The sequence below is a fragment of the Acyrthosiphon pisum genome, chromosome A2, assembly GCF_005508785.2.
Source record: "Acyrthosiphon pisum isolate AL4f chromosome A2, pea_aphid_22Mar2018_4r6ur, whole genome shotgun sequence".
NCBI classification, from domain to species: domain Eukaryota; kingdom Metazoa; phylum Arthropoda; class Insecta; order Hemiptera; family Aphididae; genus Acyrthosiphon; species Acyrthosiphon pisum.
In genome coordinates this window covers 47,957,024-47,977,060 of record NC_042495.1, presented here as the reverse complement: position 1 = coordinate 47,977,060, position 20,037 = coordinate 47,957,024, and the positions used below count along the sequence as shown (strand labels likewise).

Sequence of the window (20,037 nt, the reverse complement as noted above, 5' to 3'; positions counted from 1 at the left end):
TTTGAGGTACATCAATTAATATAAAATAGTAAGAAACCAATTTTCGCACTTATTATACTCTGACAGTTTATATACAAATGTTTTAAGGACTATAAATTATTATTTTAAAATCTGAGCGGAGCGATGAATGTATTGATTTTATAATGATGTGTATTTTTTTAGATTCTGAGCGAAGCGATGAAGCTAGTATAGTTTTACAATGGTGTTTATATTTTTTTTTTATCCTGTATTCAAAATGTCTACCTGAAGGAGTGCTTCGATTTCAACATATAGTATCTTATCTTTTAGAAAATTGGATCAAGATGGTACTTTAAAGAGGTCATTTTTCGATTTTATCAATAGTTATTTAATGCACGGAAAAAACCAACGACAAATTACGAAAAACCGCTAAAAACAGGATTTAATTTCTAACGCTTATTGTTTATCAATTATTATCAACGAATAAAAAATGTGGTAAATTTAAAAATATAATTCAACTTACAGGCTATAATAAATAATAACAACATAAAATATCCAGACTGCCAAACCGTCTCCGCACAGAATCGTTTTTCGTATACAATGATATTATATCATTGAATTCAAATTTAATACAATCCATTTTATAGTGACTCGTAACCTATTGTACAGCAGAGCGACACCCACTTGCTCACCTTTTTAAACATACCTATATACCTAGCTAGTATTTTGAGTTATAACAATAATATCTGCCAAATGTGTACTTTTTAAAACCGATTTTTAGAAATAATATTATATACATAGGTATAATAGATGCTATAATACCAATTATTTATAAGTCTTAACTATTACTACCTACCATGTAAACATCTTATAAGTATATTCACTGAAATTATAATGTTGCAAATTATTTTATTTAATAACTATTATGCAATTACATTATAATGTAACAGATGATACCGTAATGTTTAATATTTTTGCATTCGCTTGTATAAATAATAATTCGCCTATCTAATGCAGTACGAGCGCACTTCAACTCTAAAACTGTATTATAATCAGCATAATACCCGTGAAGTTACAACGGTATATATATTTTTTTACTTTTTTTTTTTAGTTAAGCAAACGGTACCAACGTCCGAACGAGATGGTAAACAAAAAATGAATCTGTACAACGTATGTCGTATGTTTAAATAATATAATATATATATATATATATTATATTCACAATTCACGGCTCCAGTGTATTCTATAATAACTGCGCATTATTATATCGTTACTGACATGTTGTGTTGCCTATATCGTGCGTTATTAGTATTTATAAATTACAATATTATAATATGCTGTCGAAAATATTATATTTTGTTAGACGTGATCTATGAATCAATGATTTTCGTGTTACTACAGTAAATTTATGTTGCTCGAATTACGTTTAAAATTCTGTGCAAGTACCTACTACAAGCTACCTGCGCGTGCATAAAACGTTAAAAGTGTTATGTACTTAGTAGATTAAACTATTAAAGTAATAATAATAATAGTGATATTTTAAACGATAACAAACGTCATGCGCATAAAATATGTAAGTATGTTACATACAATACTGAAACAGTCTAAATTCGACGAAAAATATTGCGTATAATAAGTAATTGCGATATGGTACAGGTGACATACAGATTACAAGCGGCATAAACATTTTATGACTGTTAGGATAATAATATTACTAAACCTACGTCATAAGTTTGTTAGAAATATTAGTGCGCGCGCAGTGTATGACGCGTGTGACTATCAGACTGTAATATAAAGAAGCATTTTAATATGTGTTGTAGTATTTAGTAATAATTACTTAAAGAAATAAAAAGTTGAATGAAATTTATGTGTGTCGATATATAACAAAATATTCATGTTGAGAAATAAAAGCAAATTATAATAAGTAATATACGCGAAGGCTACAGGTAAGGATTTAGAGTTTAACACAACTTGAACTTCAATATGTATTATTTAATTAATAATGAGTTAACACGTCATGTCATACAATAAATCATAAATAATATGTTAAAATTAAAAAAAAACTTAAAGGTAATTCTTTATTTGAATATTGCAAACAAATATTATATTTATTTACTTACAATAAATGTTCACTTCCCAGCGTTTAGCATGACTTATATATATATATTTACAAAATATACCTACGTGTATACGTTTAGTCTTTAGTTCTTTCAATTTAGTAAGAACGTAGTATATTATTAACACAAGTATGTACCTACCAGGCAGTTAAATTGAGCATAAAAAAATAATTATGATCGTCAAGAAAACACCAACGCATTAAATGGTAAAATAAGAAATATTTAATATAATGTGATTCTGATGGATAACAAATTGCATTACAAGGTATTGTAAATAATAGAATAAAACTGCGTATAGTTAAATAGTCTTTTAAACTAATGGTAATAGTTTCTGATGTTCTAATATAAATCAACAACAATAATAATAGCAATAATAAAAAAAAATAAAAGGATGATGCGGATTAAGTAATAGGTATAAATGTATAATAATAAGCTCAGTCATAGTCGGAAACAGACCTTTGATTTAGGACGATAACCGATTTTTTTAATAATTATATATTTTTTAAATTTATTTAAACAACCATATAATTTATAAGTATTATGTTATACCTGTATGTACAATATACGTAGTTTGATATAAATATTCAACTTGAAAAAAATTAAAAATCACTTAAAATAATACAAGTGTAAAGTGTTCGTATATCACTCTTAGGATTTCAAATTTTTTTTGGTCAAAAGCTAGAAAATATAATACTGACCTAAATTTAAAAATGTTGAAAATAGGCCTACATTTTATTTATTAAATATTAGATAAAATATAAAATATCTGTTATTATTTTATTTATTTAATATTTTTTAGAACAATGGCTTTTGGTGTTTTTATCTTGAAAAAATAAACGTAGGTACCCTAAGGTTATACCTATATATTTTATATCGCCGCCAAAGGCAAGTAAATACACTTCTACTGTCCATAGAAGAATCACAACTACCTATATGACTAAATTATATATAGTCAAACAATAATCGATCCCGAGACCTACTCAATTTTTTTTGGTAATAGTCATGGTTCATCATAGTAAACGCTTTATAATTTTCCACACAATTACACCGGCACCGCGTTTCGTAGATGTTTCCATTAATTTGTCAACTGAAATTAGGTCAATATCAAAATAAATAACACGACCAAGTTTTCCGTAAAAAAATAACCACTGAAAAAATAATAGAACATAATAAATATTGCAATAGATTGCAGCTGTATAAATGTAGATAACAGCGATTCACCAAATATGTTCAATGATCATTCTCGTGTTTTCCTTTGATAATGATTTTATTCAAATTCTGATTTTTTGGAATTTTTGTAGTTAACATATAAGGACCATAATTATTTTTAATATGAACTTAAATTTGTATACACCATTTAATAAGTTTTCTGTGGTGATACAAACTTCTTTTAATCAAATCAAAATCAACCTTTTTACTGATAATTATTAAGCAGACGAATTTATTGAAAATGTTGTAATTTATATAATATCTAAATGATAATAATTATTAATATAAAAATATAATTATAATATTAAAATGCTTGGTGAATCATCCTGTATATAATAACTTGTGTGAAATTAAAAAAATTCCAAACTCCATACTTCTAACTCCAGATTTCCTACTTAAGAGACTAAGATAGTATTATTATATGATTACCCGACCGGTTTATCACATTTTTCATTACAATTCTCTGTTTGGTATTTTAATCGTTCATTGACCTGGAAGTAAAGTGTCGTAAATAAAATGACTTTTTGGTAAGGTGAAGGTTATTATATTTTATAATTAAATTTTTTTTTATAATTCTCATACATACTCTTGTTATTTATAACATTACTTATCAATACGTTGTAGGTACGGTGGGTTTATAATTATATTGATGTTGGTATTTGATATTTGATATTAATAAATAATAATATTTATTATTAATACAATTACAAATGTATTAAATTAAGTTTTTAATTCCGAACTAAATGATTTGTTTTTTTTATTTATTTATTTTATTATAATTCTCAAAATAAGTTTTTCCTACCGTATCTGTTTAATTATATTTAAAGTGTATTTATAGAGACTGCAGTGGAGGATCATAATATAGAACCAATGTTTGGAAAATTATTTTTTAAATAAAAATCATGTATTTGTATTAGACTTAAAAACTAAAGATTGTTTCGTAATTATGAAAAAAGATACTAGTCACAGCCATAATCACGAAACCAAAATAACGAACATCATAACATCGACGACAAAATATCTAAGCATAAAATAGCTAATAAACGTAACTAATAGCAAATGATGTTCGTATTTCATTTAATTTCAAAATGACTAAAATTGTTTCTTTACACAATATAATAGGTATGAGTTAAAAAGTCGACTAAAAATATGTATTAATAAGTACGAAAATATTATTCAAATCTATTACAATTATGTTATTAGCACTCTTGAGATTACTTTTATATAAAAATATTTAAATATTTAAAAAAATTTTTGTAGAGCTGTACCCGATTCAAAATGATCAAACAAAAAAACTTCAGTAAAAATATCATACATTCAATATTTGTGGTGTTTCTCCTAAATCATCCAAGGTTGATGAGTTCCAGAGCCCATGGTATTTATTATGTTGTTTTCTGGTGTCGGAATCGTCAAATAATTCGTTTTTAATTAAATACTCTCGTAACTCGGCAATGGCCCATGAATAACATGTTTTGATAACGTAAATAGGTATTAGTATAATGTACTAATGTATTACAATATTATATCATATCTTAACTAGATATATAGTTTATATTTATGTATATATATATTATATATTTATATCTTATTAACTAACTGATCTCGTGCACTTTTTTGGCTATAAAAATGGCAACTCTTAAAAAAATTATGATTGTTCAACTCCTTTTGGGTGTACCTAACTCACTGCAGCAAGTGCAACGTTATGATTCAATTTAAATGAAAGAAAATTGTAATAATAATATACCCACTATACCTATGTTTAATAATGAAAATAAATAATAATAATAATGGTAATCATGAAAATAATAACAATAATAAAGTTCGTTGTATATAAGTATACAATTTACACGTAAAATTTTGTTTTTCGCCAATTTTAGCCCCTTAAAATCAAAATTTTGCAAAATCCTTTCTTAGTGCACGGTGAAATTATAACATTAATCTACCCTCAAAATGTAAAATAAATAGCTCTAATTGGTTCAGCCTTTGCGTTGTTATATGAATCAATCATTCAGGACAGACTCGTTTATATAATTTATACAGATATATTATATTATGTTTAGCCATATAGATACAGTAGTCAGTAATATCACTAATGATTTTACTTGGATTTTAATTGGATTATATTGCATTTATTTTCATTCAAGCCGAGATACATTGATATAACGCCGTATTTTATAATTATAAATTGTTCATTTTTTCCCTGGTGATGACGGGTTATGGGTTATACAGGTATAGTATAAACCCATAATATTATAAGTGGTTTATTTTTTGAAAAATAGAATAATCGATCTTTTTTAATGACAAGACATGACAAAAAAAAATTACTTCAAAAAATCGAACATTACTTTGACATAGGTACTAGGTATTTTAAACAATTTATACTTAGGTCCTTTCATATAGTTTGTGGTTGAACACACAATTGTTGAAACTCGTGTCACGTTCATCAAGTCTAATACCACTGATGCTTATCCATTGGAAAAACCAACTATAAAATGTATGCAATTAAATATCTACGATTTTAGACTCTTTTCGTACCACCTGAAATTTGACGCTGTTTTCTAATTGAATAATACACATTTATTTTATTGTGGATATTTTTAACCTGAATATATTGTTATTTAATTTCTAATAATTCATAATATAATTTGTACCTACTATCGACGTTTATAAATTGTATATTGATTCTTATTAATTGTAATAAATATTTGATCATTAATATTTTTAACTATTATAGGTACCTTTTTTTATGTTATCGCAATACTGAGTAATTTCGTAAGCATTACATCCATACCTCAGCCTCGTCGTTTATTGTACACAAATCATACGTACAATACAGCATCAAATATTGAAATTTCATTACAATACATTTTAAAATATCGGGTGGTAGACGGGACAAGCCTACTGCCGCCACTGTAGAGGTCAATTTGACTGGGTGTTTCAGTGCACCCCCGAAGTCTCGTACTAAATTTTCAATTTTCCTGTACCGGCTGAATCTCAACACTCTCGGATTTTGTACAGTATCTGCTGTGATAGTCGTCCAACCCATATTGTTATCAAACAAAAATAAAATTACAGCGTAAGAGTACAGTCCTGCATATCTTAGTATATATCATAGTGTAGCCAGTATAGGTCGTCCCCTTACGTTGCTATTTTAATTCCTTAACGAGATATACAATTATGCAGTTGGGGTGCAATAACCTAGTATATAATTAAGCCATGGTCCCACCCATAGGAGGAAGGATGAAGAGACTTGGTTGGTGCCACCCCCAACCAAATCGTGATATATGGTGTCCAGCTTCAATGCTTCATCTAAGCCACTTTTCCGTGGGTTGTCTCGTACGCAGTTGTCTCATCCTCATTGGAGGACAAGATATCATTTACTAATTACTGACTTGTAAAACATTCTGTTTAGGGTTCTTCAAACCCTTGAAGAGCTGTATGCTTACGGTCATATCTATGGTAAGGTTGGTAAAAAGTGGTTACGGATCAGATCTTATATATTGATCGTAATCAGAGGACACCCGAAGCGTGCGTGTAAGTCAGCCTCTATTGCATCCCATCTCGGACATTGGAATAGAGTGTGTCTAGCGGTGTCCTATATAGGTGCTGGGGCAGTAAAATCAGTGTAGGCTAGCAGCTCTACCTATATGGTCGAGGTAGTTCTGAAAACAGTCGTGACCCGCAATATTTTTGTGCTATTCATTATTAATATAAGAGCTATGTGTATCGTAGCTATATTATAATATTATACTTAGTAATTTTATTTTAGTGTGTTTAAAAATATCCTTAGTATCTTGAGCTAATGACTTATGATTAATTATGGCATGGTCTCATTTCATATTTCTAAACATATTGATACGATGAAATGGAGTAGTGTTAATAATATTATAATATTGTATGAATGAATATCACAGAAAATTTTTGAAATTTTTCGTTTTACGGAGTATTATATAATATTATACATTTAATAGATCAATTTCATATATTATATAGGGTTCGTTCAAGAAACGTAGGTATTTAATGGTTTTATAATAAAAATTGATATATATTTTGGCTACAGTGGAAAAAATATAAGTATCTACTTACGTCCTACACTATATTAATGTTTGACATTTAACGTGGCGTTTAAGCTAATCGATTTAATAATGAGTAGATATTACTATTATATATAGTGTGCTGCAGATAATATTAATAAACGATACTCACACCTCATGAGCATTTAATGAATAAAACAATCGAAAATGTGGAGCGACTTTCTACATAAAAATTACTAGCTATTAAAACGAAGTAAATAAATTATAATAATATTATAAGCTGCTTACATTGTGTGCACCAGACAGCAGTAAAACCAATTGTACTATTATATATTTTAATTCGTATAATATTCTCGAGACGCGCATAATATATAATTCATCTCAAAGTTTGAAGTCATCCTAACAAGACTCCAGCTCGGACACACTCAAATCACTCATAGTTCTCTAATGAGTAAAAATTATCCCCCAATGCGGGACCTGTCTTACAATAAAACACATAATGATGGAGTGTCGAACATACATCGAATCAAGATTGTCCTCAAAACTTCCGGAACACTCCTCAGAATCACTCGAATACAACAGATCTTCACTAGCAGCCACCATCGATTTCATAATAAAAGCAAAACTACAAAACCAATTATAAAACCATACAAATTGTTACATTAAATAAGTTACATTAAATAATAGCTGTATCCCAATGGCCTAGTCACCGAGGGTAATTTTTTTATTAATAAAAAAAAATAATTCATCTCAAAATAATACGTATAATATTATATATTTATATCAATCTAATTTTTAAATTTTCTCGATTGAAAGTTTTTCAGTTCAAAGTATCGTAATAATGAATAATATATTATTATAGTTTTCCTTTACGATATCGTTCGTGCAGGGCATCTTTCACCCGTCTGAGGTACATGCCCTGTGTATAACTGCGTGATAATGTGGCATTGTACGTATAAGAACGAGAAGGTCACACGGAGACGGCAACGAACGACCTTGACATCCACACATCATACAATTCAAACGCAATCACAGACGCGATTTATGAATGATTTTTTCGAATTTAATGATTTATTTTGATACATTTTTTTTAACATAAATATGTTTTTGGGCTGGATACAAGACTTTTTGGTTCCTAACCGATTTTGCCTAAGGTTTTCGTTGTCATTGTTACTATATTATTAATAGGGCAGAGGACTTGTAGCATTTGCATATTTGTTTTGCAGTCCCAAAAATATCAGAAGTACGAAACAAATACATTTCATGCTTTCACAAAACTAGTTTTGAAATTTTATTTTGCATACAAATGCATATTTTGAGTCCTTTTTGTATATAGGGCTTATTTTATACTTTTATACGCAATTTTATACTTTTTGAGACATATTTAACTTAAATACATTTTTTCCATACCGACATTCTTATTTCAAACATACAGTCAAAATGTTTGGATAGAAATTTAAAAAATGTTTGTCGAATAATATTATTAACTGTGTCCATTGAGGATCACCAATAAGTCAATAATATAATTTGCTTTAATTCATTTTATTAATAGATGGAAAATCTTTTCGATCTAACATTCTAACGTAGTACACCATACGACATCACAGCGAGCCATGTGGAGTCATAGCCGTGGCTTTTATTCGATTATAATTTGAAAAAAAATTTCAAGTCATATTATTGGATTAAGTGCATAAGTGCTTGCATATTTAGTGCTTTTTTAAAGCTACAGGTCCTCTGCCCTACTTATTAACAAAACATATTTATGATTTATAGATTTTCTTTGCGGAGGAATAATATCGAGTAGCGTTTTTTTTTTAAGTAATTTCAAAAAAAATATTTAAAATCAAATCTAACAAACAGGATATACCCATAGCATATAAAAAAAATACGAATGCACGAGTGAATATAACTGCCAAGAATGTAACTTTTAGTCGTTCTGCCATAAGAAATCTTATGACTAATGTTCCGATGGTAGGCTAATAATATGACGTGTACATCAAAGTTTCTAGAAAAGTGTCAGACTGAAATTAAAAAAAATTTAATAGATCGATAGATAGAAATATAGATCAATCGACCGACAAACCACAAACATAATTATATTACAAGGATGACAGATCAAGACTTAATATTATTTTTTTAGAAACGTTCGTGCTGTAAAAATAATTTCCATGTGGCGTATAATATAATAATTATTAATTCCTATAATAATATTATACCTAAATAAAAAAATACATTTATATAATATTATATTTCACAAACTCCCTCTACTGTTAAACACAATATTGTATTACCATAGTTTTAAGACTATGTAATTATTAGTTATTACAGGCTATAATGACTTCAGTAGTTGAAGCCTTATTAACCCCAAAAAAAAATATTAAAAGTATGTATTCGCAAACGAAAATGATGTTATATGAAAATGAATTTTTCGAGTAAATAGAGTTATTGTTTGATTACAAATAATGTTTAAGTATACTATTATTGGATTCGTGGAATCCCTTAGGACTCCTGCTGCCATTTGCATTCAAATGTGATCACATTATAATATTGTAATAATGTAATGTCGTTCACTGTTGTAGTCGGTCTATTGTAGGTACGAATAAATATTATAACACTTTGGAGGACGTAATAAATATCGATCGTAATAATACGTCCTAATTGACCGAATTCCGAAAAGATATTTCGGACGAAATATATAATAATACAGTAATAAAATATAACGACGTACCTACCTGTACGTGGTCGTCGTCACATTTCTACGAAAATGACGGGCTGAACATAAAAAATAATAATGGCTAACCAGTAACCCGGTCTGCTGTTGTAGTTCTAGTCCGGCGGTATGTCAATGGCCCTACCATAACTGGTTTATACGCGTTCCGCCACCGTAACCGCGCGTGGTCGGGTTTACCGCTAGGTCCTCGGCTGGCGCGTCCCCTCTCTCTTTTCGCAGACGGTCACCACTACCGCGGTGGTAACCGTAGCAGTCATCGGTGGCGACGGTGGTGTCTGGGATGGTGGTGGTGGTGGGGAGGTGGCTGAACATTCGGTTCCGGCAACGACGATGGACTCGTCCGTCAGCCATACGGTCACATTGTACCGTCACAGTCCTCCGATCGACGTCTACCCCGCCACATCGCCTAGCTCGCCATAGACGTTCGCCGTGCCGACTATGTGAAAACGGTTCATCTCTATAACATTACCACACATTTTTCACACGTAATATTCCGTCGCGTTTACTGCCACCAAGCAGTGTACCGCATTGTATTTTCCAGTCCACCATCGCGTACGATTTTCATCCATCCATTGTCGGACATCGTCATCATGATCCGGTTACCTTTCAACGCAGCTCTGTTGCTGGCCCTGCTGCTGGCCGGGCCTGCGGTCACGTCCTCGGTGGACAGCAACGGCGTTGACGATGGCGAAGAAAACCCGTTCCTGGAAGCGGCCAAGTCGCTGCTGCAAGACTCGCTGGCCAGCGGACAGGGCGGCGGTGCCGGCGCCGGCTTGGGCTCCGTACTCCAGTCGTTCATGCAGACGGAGGGCGCCAAGTCCGGGCTGGGATCCATCGTTTCCGGTCTGGCGGCGGCCAAGGGTTCCGTCGACCCGCAGGTGATCGGCCAGCTCGTCAGCATGTTCGCCGGTGGCTCGGCTGCGGACAAGTCGTCTTCCGGCAACGAAGACGGGCCTGGCGTGGACTGGAGCTCAATGATCGACTTGGCTTCCGGTAAGTCCGTCACATGGTGTATAGGTATATTACATATTATACGATGCAGCACCGCGACCACGTAATTTTCCTTTGCACTTACTATATTATTATATTCGTAAAATATATTATATAGGTACGTATCACAACCATCTAGAGTCTAGACTTACATATATATCTACGTCTGCAGTGCCAAATTTAAAACTTGACCGATAATGCCTATAACTCTTTTTTAAAACTTTTTTCTTTCAGTAGTACTACAATTTTTTATTTTATTTAAACTGATATGACAATATTGTAATGTCTATATCAATAAAAGGGGTTATATAGTTAACCGCAGTATGCAGTGTACAATTTTAGGCCTGTAATTTATATTTGGTAAAAAATTTGAGTGGTTTTTTGGACTGTGTTAAAAATATGTGAAGTTTTCATTTAACGGACGTAGACTCCAAAAACCGCTCACATTTTAAAATTGTTGTATCCAAAAATCGCATGATAATTTATAATGATGTATAATATATTATTATTATATTAAAGACATTCGAATTATAAGATAATATTATAAATGTTAATTTAATTTAATATCCATAATGCCACGACACCCCGACACGTAATTTGGGTAAGGCAAACATTTGCCCTACCTTAACTTTTAGTAGCACCTATATCAGGTTGATCAAAATCAATACGACTCCGCTTTTTATACTAATTGCACTTTAGAGTTTAAAATGTTTATTTTTTGTTGGAATTTTTTAAAATATAATAATATAATACCTAATATAAATGTGCATATATATAGTAACATTAACGCACCAATATTATACCAAAATAAATGGTTAGTGGTATATATATATAAATTATATACTTTATAGCAAATTTAATACCGAAATAACGTCACTGCAGTACTGTGTCTGTGTGACACCAACAGCATACCAGAAACATGACACATGTATTAATATGATGGTTAAAGCGACTTCGGGCATTTCTTGATCACCCATCACGTGAATTTATTATTAGTATCTACTTATATTGAGAACGGTGACCTCTTACTTATAATGCAGCGGAAATAACAATAATATGACGTCTACGAGTTATCAAATAGATCGCTTAAAATTATTGTAAACCGGACTCACAACAGTTGTATATATATAGTTATTAATTATTATAATACAAGTATAATAATAATCACTTATAACGTGATATGTATATAACCGTAAAGGTATAATCGTTGTGGTGACTGTTGGTGAGTCACTAAAATTCTAAATCCGTTGATTTCATCGGTTCAACTGAAACCCGTCGTAAAAATCGATAAATGATAATTTTTGGAATATATTAATATAATAATATTATGTTCAATAAGTGGAATATTTGAAATCTTGTCGAGTTAACATATAACCACTATATAGGTATACATAGTTGCATATCATCGGTGTTACTATAGTAGGTGGAAGGGGCCAGTAACACAGCTCCTATTGTAAATCGTATAATGGCTTGTCTTTTTATATAGGTTTAAGGTAGCCATGTGATCAGTGGCGTAGGAAGACTCATTAACGCCTCTGGCAAACTTGGAAATGCGCCTTTTCAAAAATAAAAATATTGACAAAATTATATTTTTTTAACATTTATTATTTTCAATTATCAGTTATTTTCAAGATTATTTTTACTGCAAAACATAATATCTATGATTATTTTTAAAATGTTGCGCCATTTTTCTTTTTCATTTTTGAACATTTTTATACCTCACAGTCAATAGTTTTAACATCAAGTAGGTATCCTTTTTTTCTAGTTTTTTGCATTTTATACAGTTTTGTTTAAGCAGTAAGTTAATTTGATGATCAGGCAAATGGGGGTTCAAAAGTTGCCAATCGCTAAGACCAGAAATAAAAGCACAATTTGCGGTACAAAAAAGTTTATTTTTTGAAATACTATATATTAATATATAATAATATTAAATATATATATTTATAAATTACTATTGCCTTCGAACCTGTTCACCATTACTAAGATTACGGTTATTCTCATCATGTGGATAGTAGTTTTGATTAAAAGTGATTGGAGGAAAATGTTCAATTAAAATAGCCCTTTTATATTAAACTTGGTGTTATTTTGGAACATTTCGCAGGATCATAACTATACAGTTAATGGAACACAATTCATCATTACGTAGTTTGTGCAGAAAAACAAAATCATTTCGAAATGTATTATAAAGAAATTTCATTTTGAAGGTAGAATAAAAATAAGTACTATTTTTAAAGCACAATTTTGCACCCCTGGCGTAGACACAGTTCGCCATACCCTTGCTACGCCACTGCATGTGATCTTATACATTTTGTAACATTTTTTATTTTGACACAGATATATGTTTGGGATGCGTACAACTTTTTTTCCAGATCGATTTCGCATTACAGTACCTAGATTTCCCCTAGAAACCGATAAATAATATAATTACGTTATCAAAGAAAAGAAACGTCGTTGATATATTTTTTTTTATCACAATTCAATTTTACTTATTGTTCACATTATAATACTTACATAGATACATTAGAACTCATCTTTATAAATACAATTTTAAAACATAATATCTTTAATTATTTTATTCCTCGCAGCGGAGGAAATATCAAGTTTTTTTGTTAATTAAACCTTGGAACTCTCTTATATTATACTCGGGAGTTTGGACTGTGTCGAGTATACGCCAATGATACGACGATATAAAATACTCTAGCCGCTCTGGGGCATTATGAATTATAACTGTGAATACAATGTTGTATTTAGTCCACCTAAAAGTACCTATATTCTAGAGTTAATCGTCTCGTATTCCGTGTAATTTTTCGGTCTAACTACAGATGTCAACGAACCGTGGAACCGTGGTTTGCGCTATTATCTTAACACAGCATTTAGATTTTTTCAACTAGGTTACTCGGTTGTTCTATGAACGATATTTCATGAACACTTGGCACACATTCTATAACGGTGCGTTAACCGATCATTTATAGAAACAGACGTTATAATATTATAGCATTGTACATTTATCGAACTTACCTCACCTATATAGCATATATGTAATTGATTAGTGTGTAATCAGATGTTTTTAAATCACTTACTATCCAAAAACACGCCTTGTAAGTCACAATATTATTGACAAATTCAAAACGAGATTTATACAAATAATTGAGATTTGAGACTATATATTTATTTTCAATAGTATATGATACAATATAATATATTGTTATATTGTTATGCTATGATATATTGTTTAATATTTTATGATTATAATAAATATAAATAAAATAAAATGTACATAAGACATATTCCTAGTTACTTATTTTAAAGATTTCGTTAACTGACCGCTCTGACGTTTTTTCTTATTTATTACGCACATTGCATTAGATAGTATTACATATTTACATGTTATTATGCATTAACACTTGCATTTTTTAACAAACTCAAAATTGTATAACCTAGCACTTGAATTTTTGTAAATAAATGATTTGTGCCTATAGTTTTTTGAAACGTACTGACATGAAATATAATAGCAAATAAAAAGGTGACAGGAGGGATTAATTTTTCCATTCAACTCTTGATACGGAGGGCTCCACGTCTCCTGCATAAATTGAACTTCTTGAATTCTTTTTTATCAATATTATGAATTTACCAGACAAGTCTTGACCGAAAATATACTAACCTATACCATAATACTCTTAACAAGTTAACTGTGCTAAGTTATACGGTGGTCGGTGATGTTCATGTACTGATAGATATATATCTACGTAAGTTATCGTAATTTATTACGATCACATATAGATACGATTTGTTGTAAATACGATCGTGACAACTGACAACTATTGTAGTCGTCGCTCGCTACTAATCAGTTTTATTATCCGGTCGATACAATATTTTTGTTTACCTATATAGGTAGGTATCTTAGTTAGGTTCATATGACTAAATAATACCGTGGTGGCAAGCTGCATTGGCAAAATCACCAAGATGATTTTGGTTCAACGATAATTTTTTTTTACATTTCTATAAAAAATCACTATCTTTGCAATGGTGAATGATAAATGGCGATGGTAAATGATTCGATGTATTTAGGTGTACGGATAATGTCGTTATTTCTATTTTACAAATGTGCAGGTGTGTATCATTTAGTCACAACGGTTGTTGAGGCCATGCATTTATATTCCACCGTTGTTGGCAAGCAGTACAACTATACACAAGTACATGACCCATAGTTTACGTGCAAAAAATTCCGCATTAGTCGAACGGTTCAACGGTAAATTAACCGTATCGATATAATACATAATAACCTGTTTGCGACTACGCGACCGCTTGTCTAATATTATATTATTTTTACGAACTCCGTTGATCATTATTGTCTTATTATATAATAAAACATTCGACGTTGATCCGTTTTTTTTGCTCAAAACAATATCATTTTTTTTATCAGATACGCGATATGTGATTATATTTTTACCACGGACAATAATTTTATCCAAATACATTTATTGATTTGTTTACCTTTATTAGTTGCAGATAACATTATAAATGATTACGTACTCAAATCAATAACACAAGTACCTAACTAAATCATATCAATACTATTTTTTTTATTTTATCATATCAAATCATGACTATAGTATACTATAATTGGTATATTATGGGATATGGGTATTGAATTGTTTCGGCTATTATCAAAACATATTAATTATTATACAACCATGTAGTTATGTTGTAAAAAACGTGGGTAAAAAAAATTATGCCCATTAAGTTCTACTCGAAGAAAACTTCGTCAAATATGTATAAAATTATAATATTATGATAAAATGGCAAATATTCCGCGTGCGCTTCTACTTTAAGTTGGCAGTATAAATAATGTATAATAATAATATTTGACATTCCCACATATTTATAAGACGAAATAAAAAACTTTTTCGCTGGTTATTTTTAGGGTTCATGTCGTCGACGGCGGGCGCGGGTGGTCTCCAGGGTTCGTCTCTCGAGGGTTTCATGAATGTTCTTCCGGTGTTGGTGAACGCGTTCAGTGGCGGTCACAAGCATTCCGACGATCCGGAAGTGGAGGATTTCGAAGAGCACGAGCGGCATGCCAGGGCCTCGACCTTCCTGCCGCCGTTTCTGAGCAGCGCGTACGTGTACTGGGAACACTTCAAAAACAGTGAGCTTGGCACGACCCTGTGGAAGAACAGCGGCCTGGGCAGCATCCTGAAGCTGTTCATCGACAAGGACGGTCATTTCCAGGTGGACAAGATATTCGAGTCCATGGAGAACTCCACGTTCAGACGGCGGTGGGTCAGGAGTCTGACCAGCTTCGTCGCCGAATGGATGAAACACGTATCAGACCCGAACACACAGGCCAGGTAATAACCGCATACCCGATACACGACGCATACATTGCGCAAGTGCGTTTAAATATAGGTATAATATGTAATAATATAATCGTAGCGTGGGTATATAGGTACAATAATAATATCATCGTAACTCGACGTACACGCCTTGTTTCAGACGAACGTAACTGGTTTTGCTCGTAGAGTTCGTTGCCCACTGTTACCTCTATAGTCTATAATAATATACGACGGTACATATTCCTAATACAAAAAAAAATCTGGTACCTATACCTATAATATATATTTTATATATTAGTATAGCGTAAAATTTGATTATGAGAACGGAATTATATATATCATTCAGTATTCTGAAAATATTCGCAATTTATATATTATACGTCTACAAGATGTATCAGAGTTATTCTAAGAAATTATACAGTAACGTCGGTCGGTAATGTACCTTACATCCTTCTAAATTATATACACTTATATACACGGACGTTATTTGTCCGGTTTATATATTTGTAGGTGTTTATAGGAACACCGTAGGTACATAATTGTATGTAATGTGGGTTATTCGTCAGTCATTACTTTAGGTACTATATAATAATATCTAGGTTCACAAACCATATTATCGAATATCAATATGAGATATACATTTAAAAATCGAATAATCGATTTTATAAAAATTAACTACAAAATATACTTACCCAGTGAAGATTTCCTATTATGATATATATATATAACACTAAAAATTAAATTGTAATTATTTAGTATACAAACTTAGTCCTTTTCATTGATATATTTTACAAGTTGTATTTTACTTACTACGATATTATTATTCCAAATATGTGGTATAGGGACGTCTGCCAACCGCATGCGTAGAAAGTTTACAGTTATCCGTATAAAATAAACAGTTGTTCTGATCTTAACCAACGCAAAATACATAGTATTCTCGCGGCGGGTCAAGGTCGTACGAGAAACGCTTTTGAAAATAACATATTCGTAGAACCTACAATAATATATCATCGTCCTTTAACAGTTTAATGTTCATTCACATCAAATAGAAAAACAATATTATATTATATAACATTAATTCAAGTATCAGTATAGTTGTTTAACTTTATTATACTTTACTTGTCGCTATAACGAACAGTTTAATTTTGAGTTTAATCGAAAATATATAATATAAATTATCTCGAAAACCGTAGTATTATTATTAATTGGGATTCCGGAATACCGACCATATTTTCATTCGTGTGAATAAATAATAATTGTTTTTGAAATCTTTACCCCGCAGGTCAACGACATCCGCCCCCTCAGTAATACATATTATTTTACCGTAACATTTACAGAACTATATGATGTATATGGAGTAAAATATTTAAGTACCTACCTACTGCTACGTCTTGCTTTATAGGTTGGTACCTATACTAACTCGTTCCGATTCAGTCTGTGTACGATTTTTTGAATCATCGAACGTTTAAGTCAGACAATAATTAAGTTAGGTATGCTATATGTTTAGCACGCACCATTTTAATTATGAATAGGTTCGGGATTTCCGCAATGTACAACAGGTGCGTGAATATAAAATAATATATACTTACATATAAATTCCCATTACAGTTCATTGAACACCTATGGCGACCAAAAATAATGTAATGTTCACGTGGCGGCCAAACGATTTAATAACATAAATTATCTCATACCTATATATAGAAGATATTAACAACACGTCAACTCGCTTCGGTAGGTACATCTGAACATGCCTCTACATACTATTATATTATATTCACAACCATAACAACTAACAGGTTGTTTATCTTTATTTTTTTACAAACATACCGGCTGCACCTCCTCGTTTCGTTGGACCTATATATTACATTATAGCATCGTGTTATAATACGTAGTTTTAAAAATAATAATATAACGCTGTGGAATTTATTGTAAAATACGCCCATGTAGACACTATATGTCAATGTCCCTACGTATGTTTTTTTCTTCAAGGTGAAGCGTAACTGTAATTTATAATATCATAACATTATTATTATTATATATACTCAAATTAATTGCATTTTCCGACGTATTAACAGTTAACTGAGTTTGCGACGACTCTGCGAGGAAAATATTATCGTTCTCCTAGTAGAGTAGCTCTTTTCTGGGTTTCCAATTTCCATTTTTTTTTCCTGTTTCATATTATTGTACTTGAAGAAAGCATATTACCCATACCTACGTTACACATAATATACGTAATTAATAATTATATTGGTTTGTGAAACTGAAATCAAGGGAACCATACATATTTTCAGGCGACCGATTATATTTACCAACAATGACTATAGATACTCGGCTGCAGTAAATATTTTTCTCGATATTTTTTTTAATTAGATAATACGCGCGCATACCTAATACCTACGAATAAATAAAATAAGATTAGCATCTCGGATTCATTCCCAAAAACCAATATTGTTATATGTGTCTGTGATGATGTCTCCAGACATAGATAGGTACTATATACCTACGTTTTGTTTATGGCGTCAGTCCAGATCCATACAGTGATAAGATAATACTATATTATAGTGCCTTTCTACCTACCTACCTACCTAACTACTCATAATACATTATACGATGTAAAATCAGAAAATGTTAAATGTATATCATATACGATCAAAACACGATTTTTGTTTAAGATTGCATTATGGGCTTCGGGTCACTATAGCTAAAGTACCCAAATATAACTATAATACCTTTATAACGTCGTGTTTTACAGATATTTGTCGACGACACAATTCATAATGAATGGATTCTTAAAGTCTCAAGGTTATTCTAAAGCGGCTCAGTTCGATTCAGCACGACCAGCAGAATCGCTGAGCTTCCTGGCCGACGCTGTGTTTAAACGACAGTTCGGACTCAAAGTCAATTCCGCTACATACATCAAACCAGCGATAGCATACTTACAAGTACGTATAAGACGTTTTAGGGGTATTAAATTAGGCAAATGTTATAAGACGTCATAATACGTATCTATATATGTGTATGTTTGCTTGTTCGTGTAGGATGTGTTTAGGTTGGGTCAAAGCAAAGGATTGAGCTTGCAGCATTTAACTTCCAAGGAAATCGAAGAGAAGCTATCGGAATTGTTGAATCACGAGTTGATTGACCCGATACTCAGGGTGTGGAGGGTGTACAGGTTCGTGGGCAAGAAACCAGAATGTGATCGTTACTTGGTGTGTAGCATCAATCGCAAAGGCCAATATCCAGATAGCAAAACAGGACTCAAACCAGGTGTCACAAAACTATCCAGGTATGTGTTAACTAACCTAAATATATATTTTAAACGCATAGTTAACGCTTACAACGGCCCATGAATGTATTATTATCTCATTATCGAGCTATTTTAAAACATTTAAGTATATGTATAATATTTGTATTTAAAATAGATAATACTAAAAGTTCTTTTTGTACGGGTATGATAATTAAAAATATGCAAGGAATAATTAACAAGTTGCTTATAGATTAACGTGTATGTGTGGAAAGGTTTTTGCTACTACGAACCCGGGTGGTCACCCATCCGGGATCTAGTAGAAGCGGACACTACTTACTCTCAGTTACATTGCATGACTGATAGCAGCCAACGCGCCAAGCCACTATTTTTTTTTATAAAGTTTTAAATGTATCTT

General features: G+C 31.3%; 1 protein-coding gene across 1 annotated transcript in view; it reads left to right on the top strand.

Annotated features, from left to right (window-relative positions):
* The first annotated feature begins 1,753 nt into the window (after positions 1-1,753).
* The window catches only part of LOC100167353, a 20,370-nt gene continuing 2,086 nt past the window's right edge, over positions 1,754-20,037 (top strand). The window contains exons 1-5 of the mRNA XM_001947138.5: positions 1,754-1,904; positions 10,591-11,042; positions 15,964-16,390; positions 19,128-19,317; positions 19,414-19,661. Coding sequence (XP_001947173.1) covers positions 10,640-11,042; positions 15,964-16,390; positions 19,128-19,317; positions 19,414-19,661 — 1,268 coding nt within the window. The 5' untranslated portion in view covers positions 1,754-1,904; positions 10,591-10,639. The remainder of the gene's footprint in view (positions 1,905-10,590; positions 11,043-15,963; positions 16,391-19,127; positions 19,318-19,413; positions 19,662-20,037) is intronic.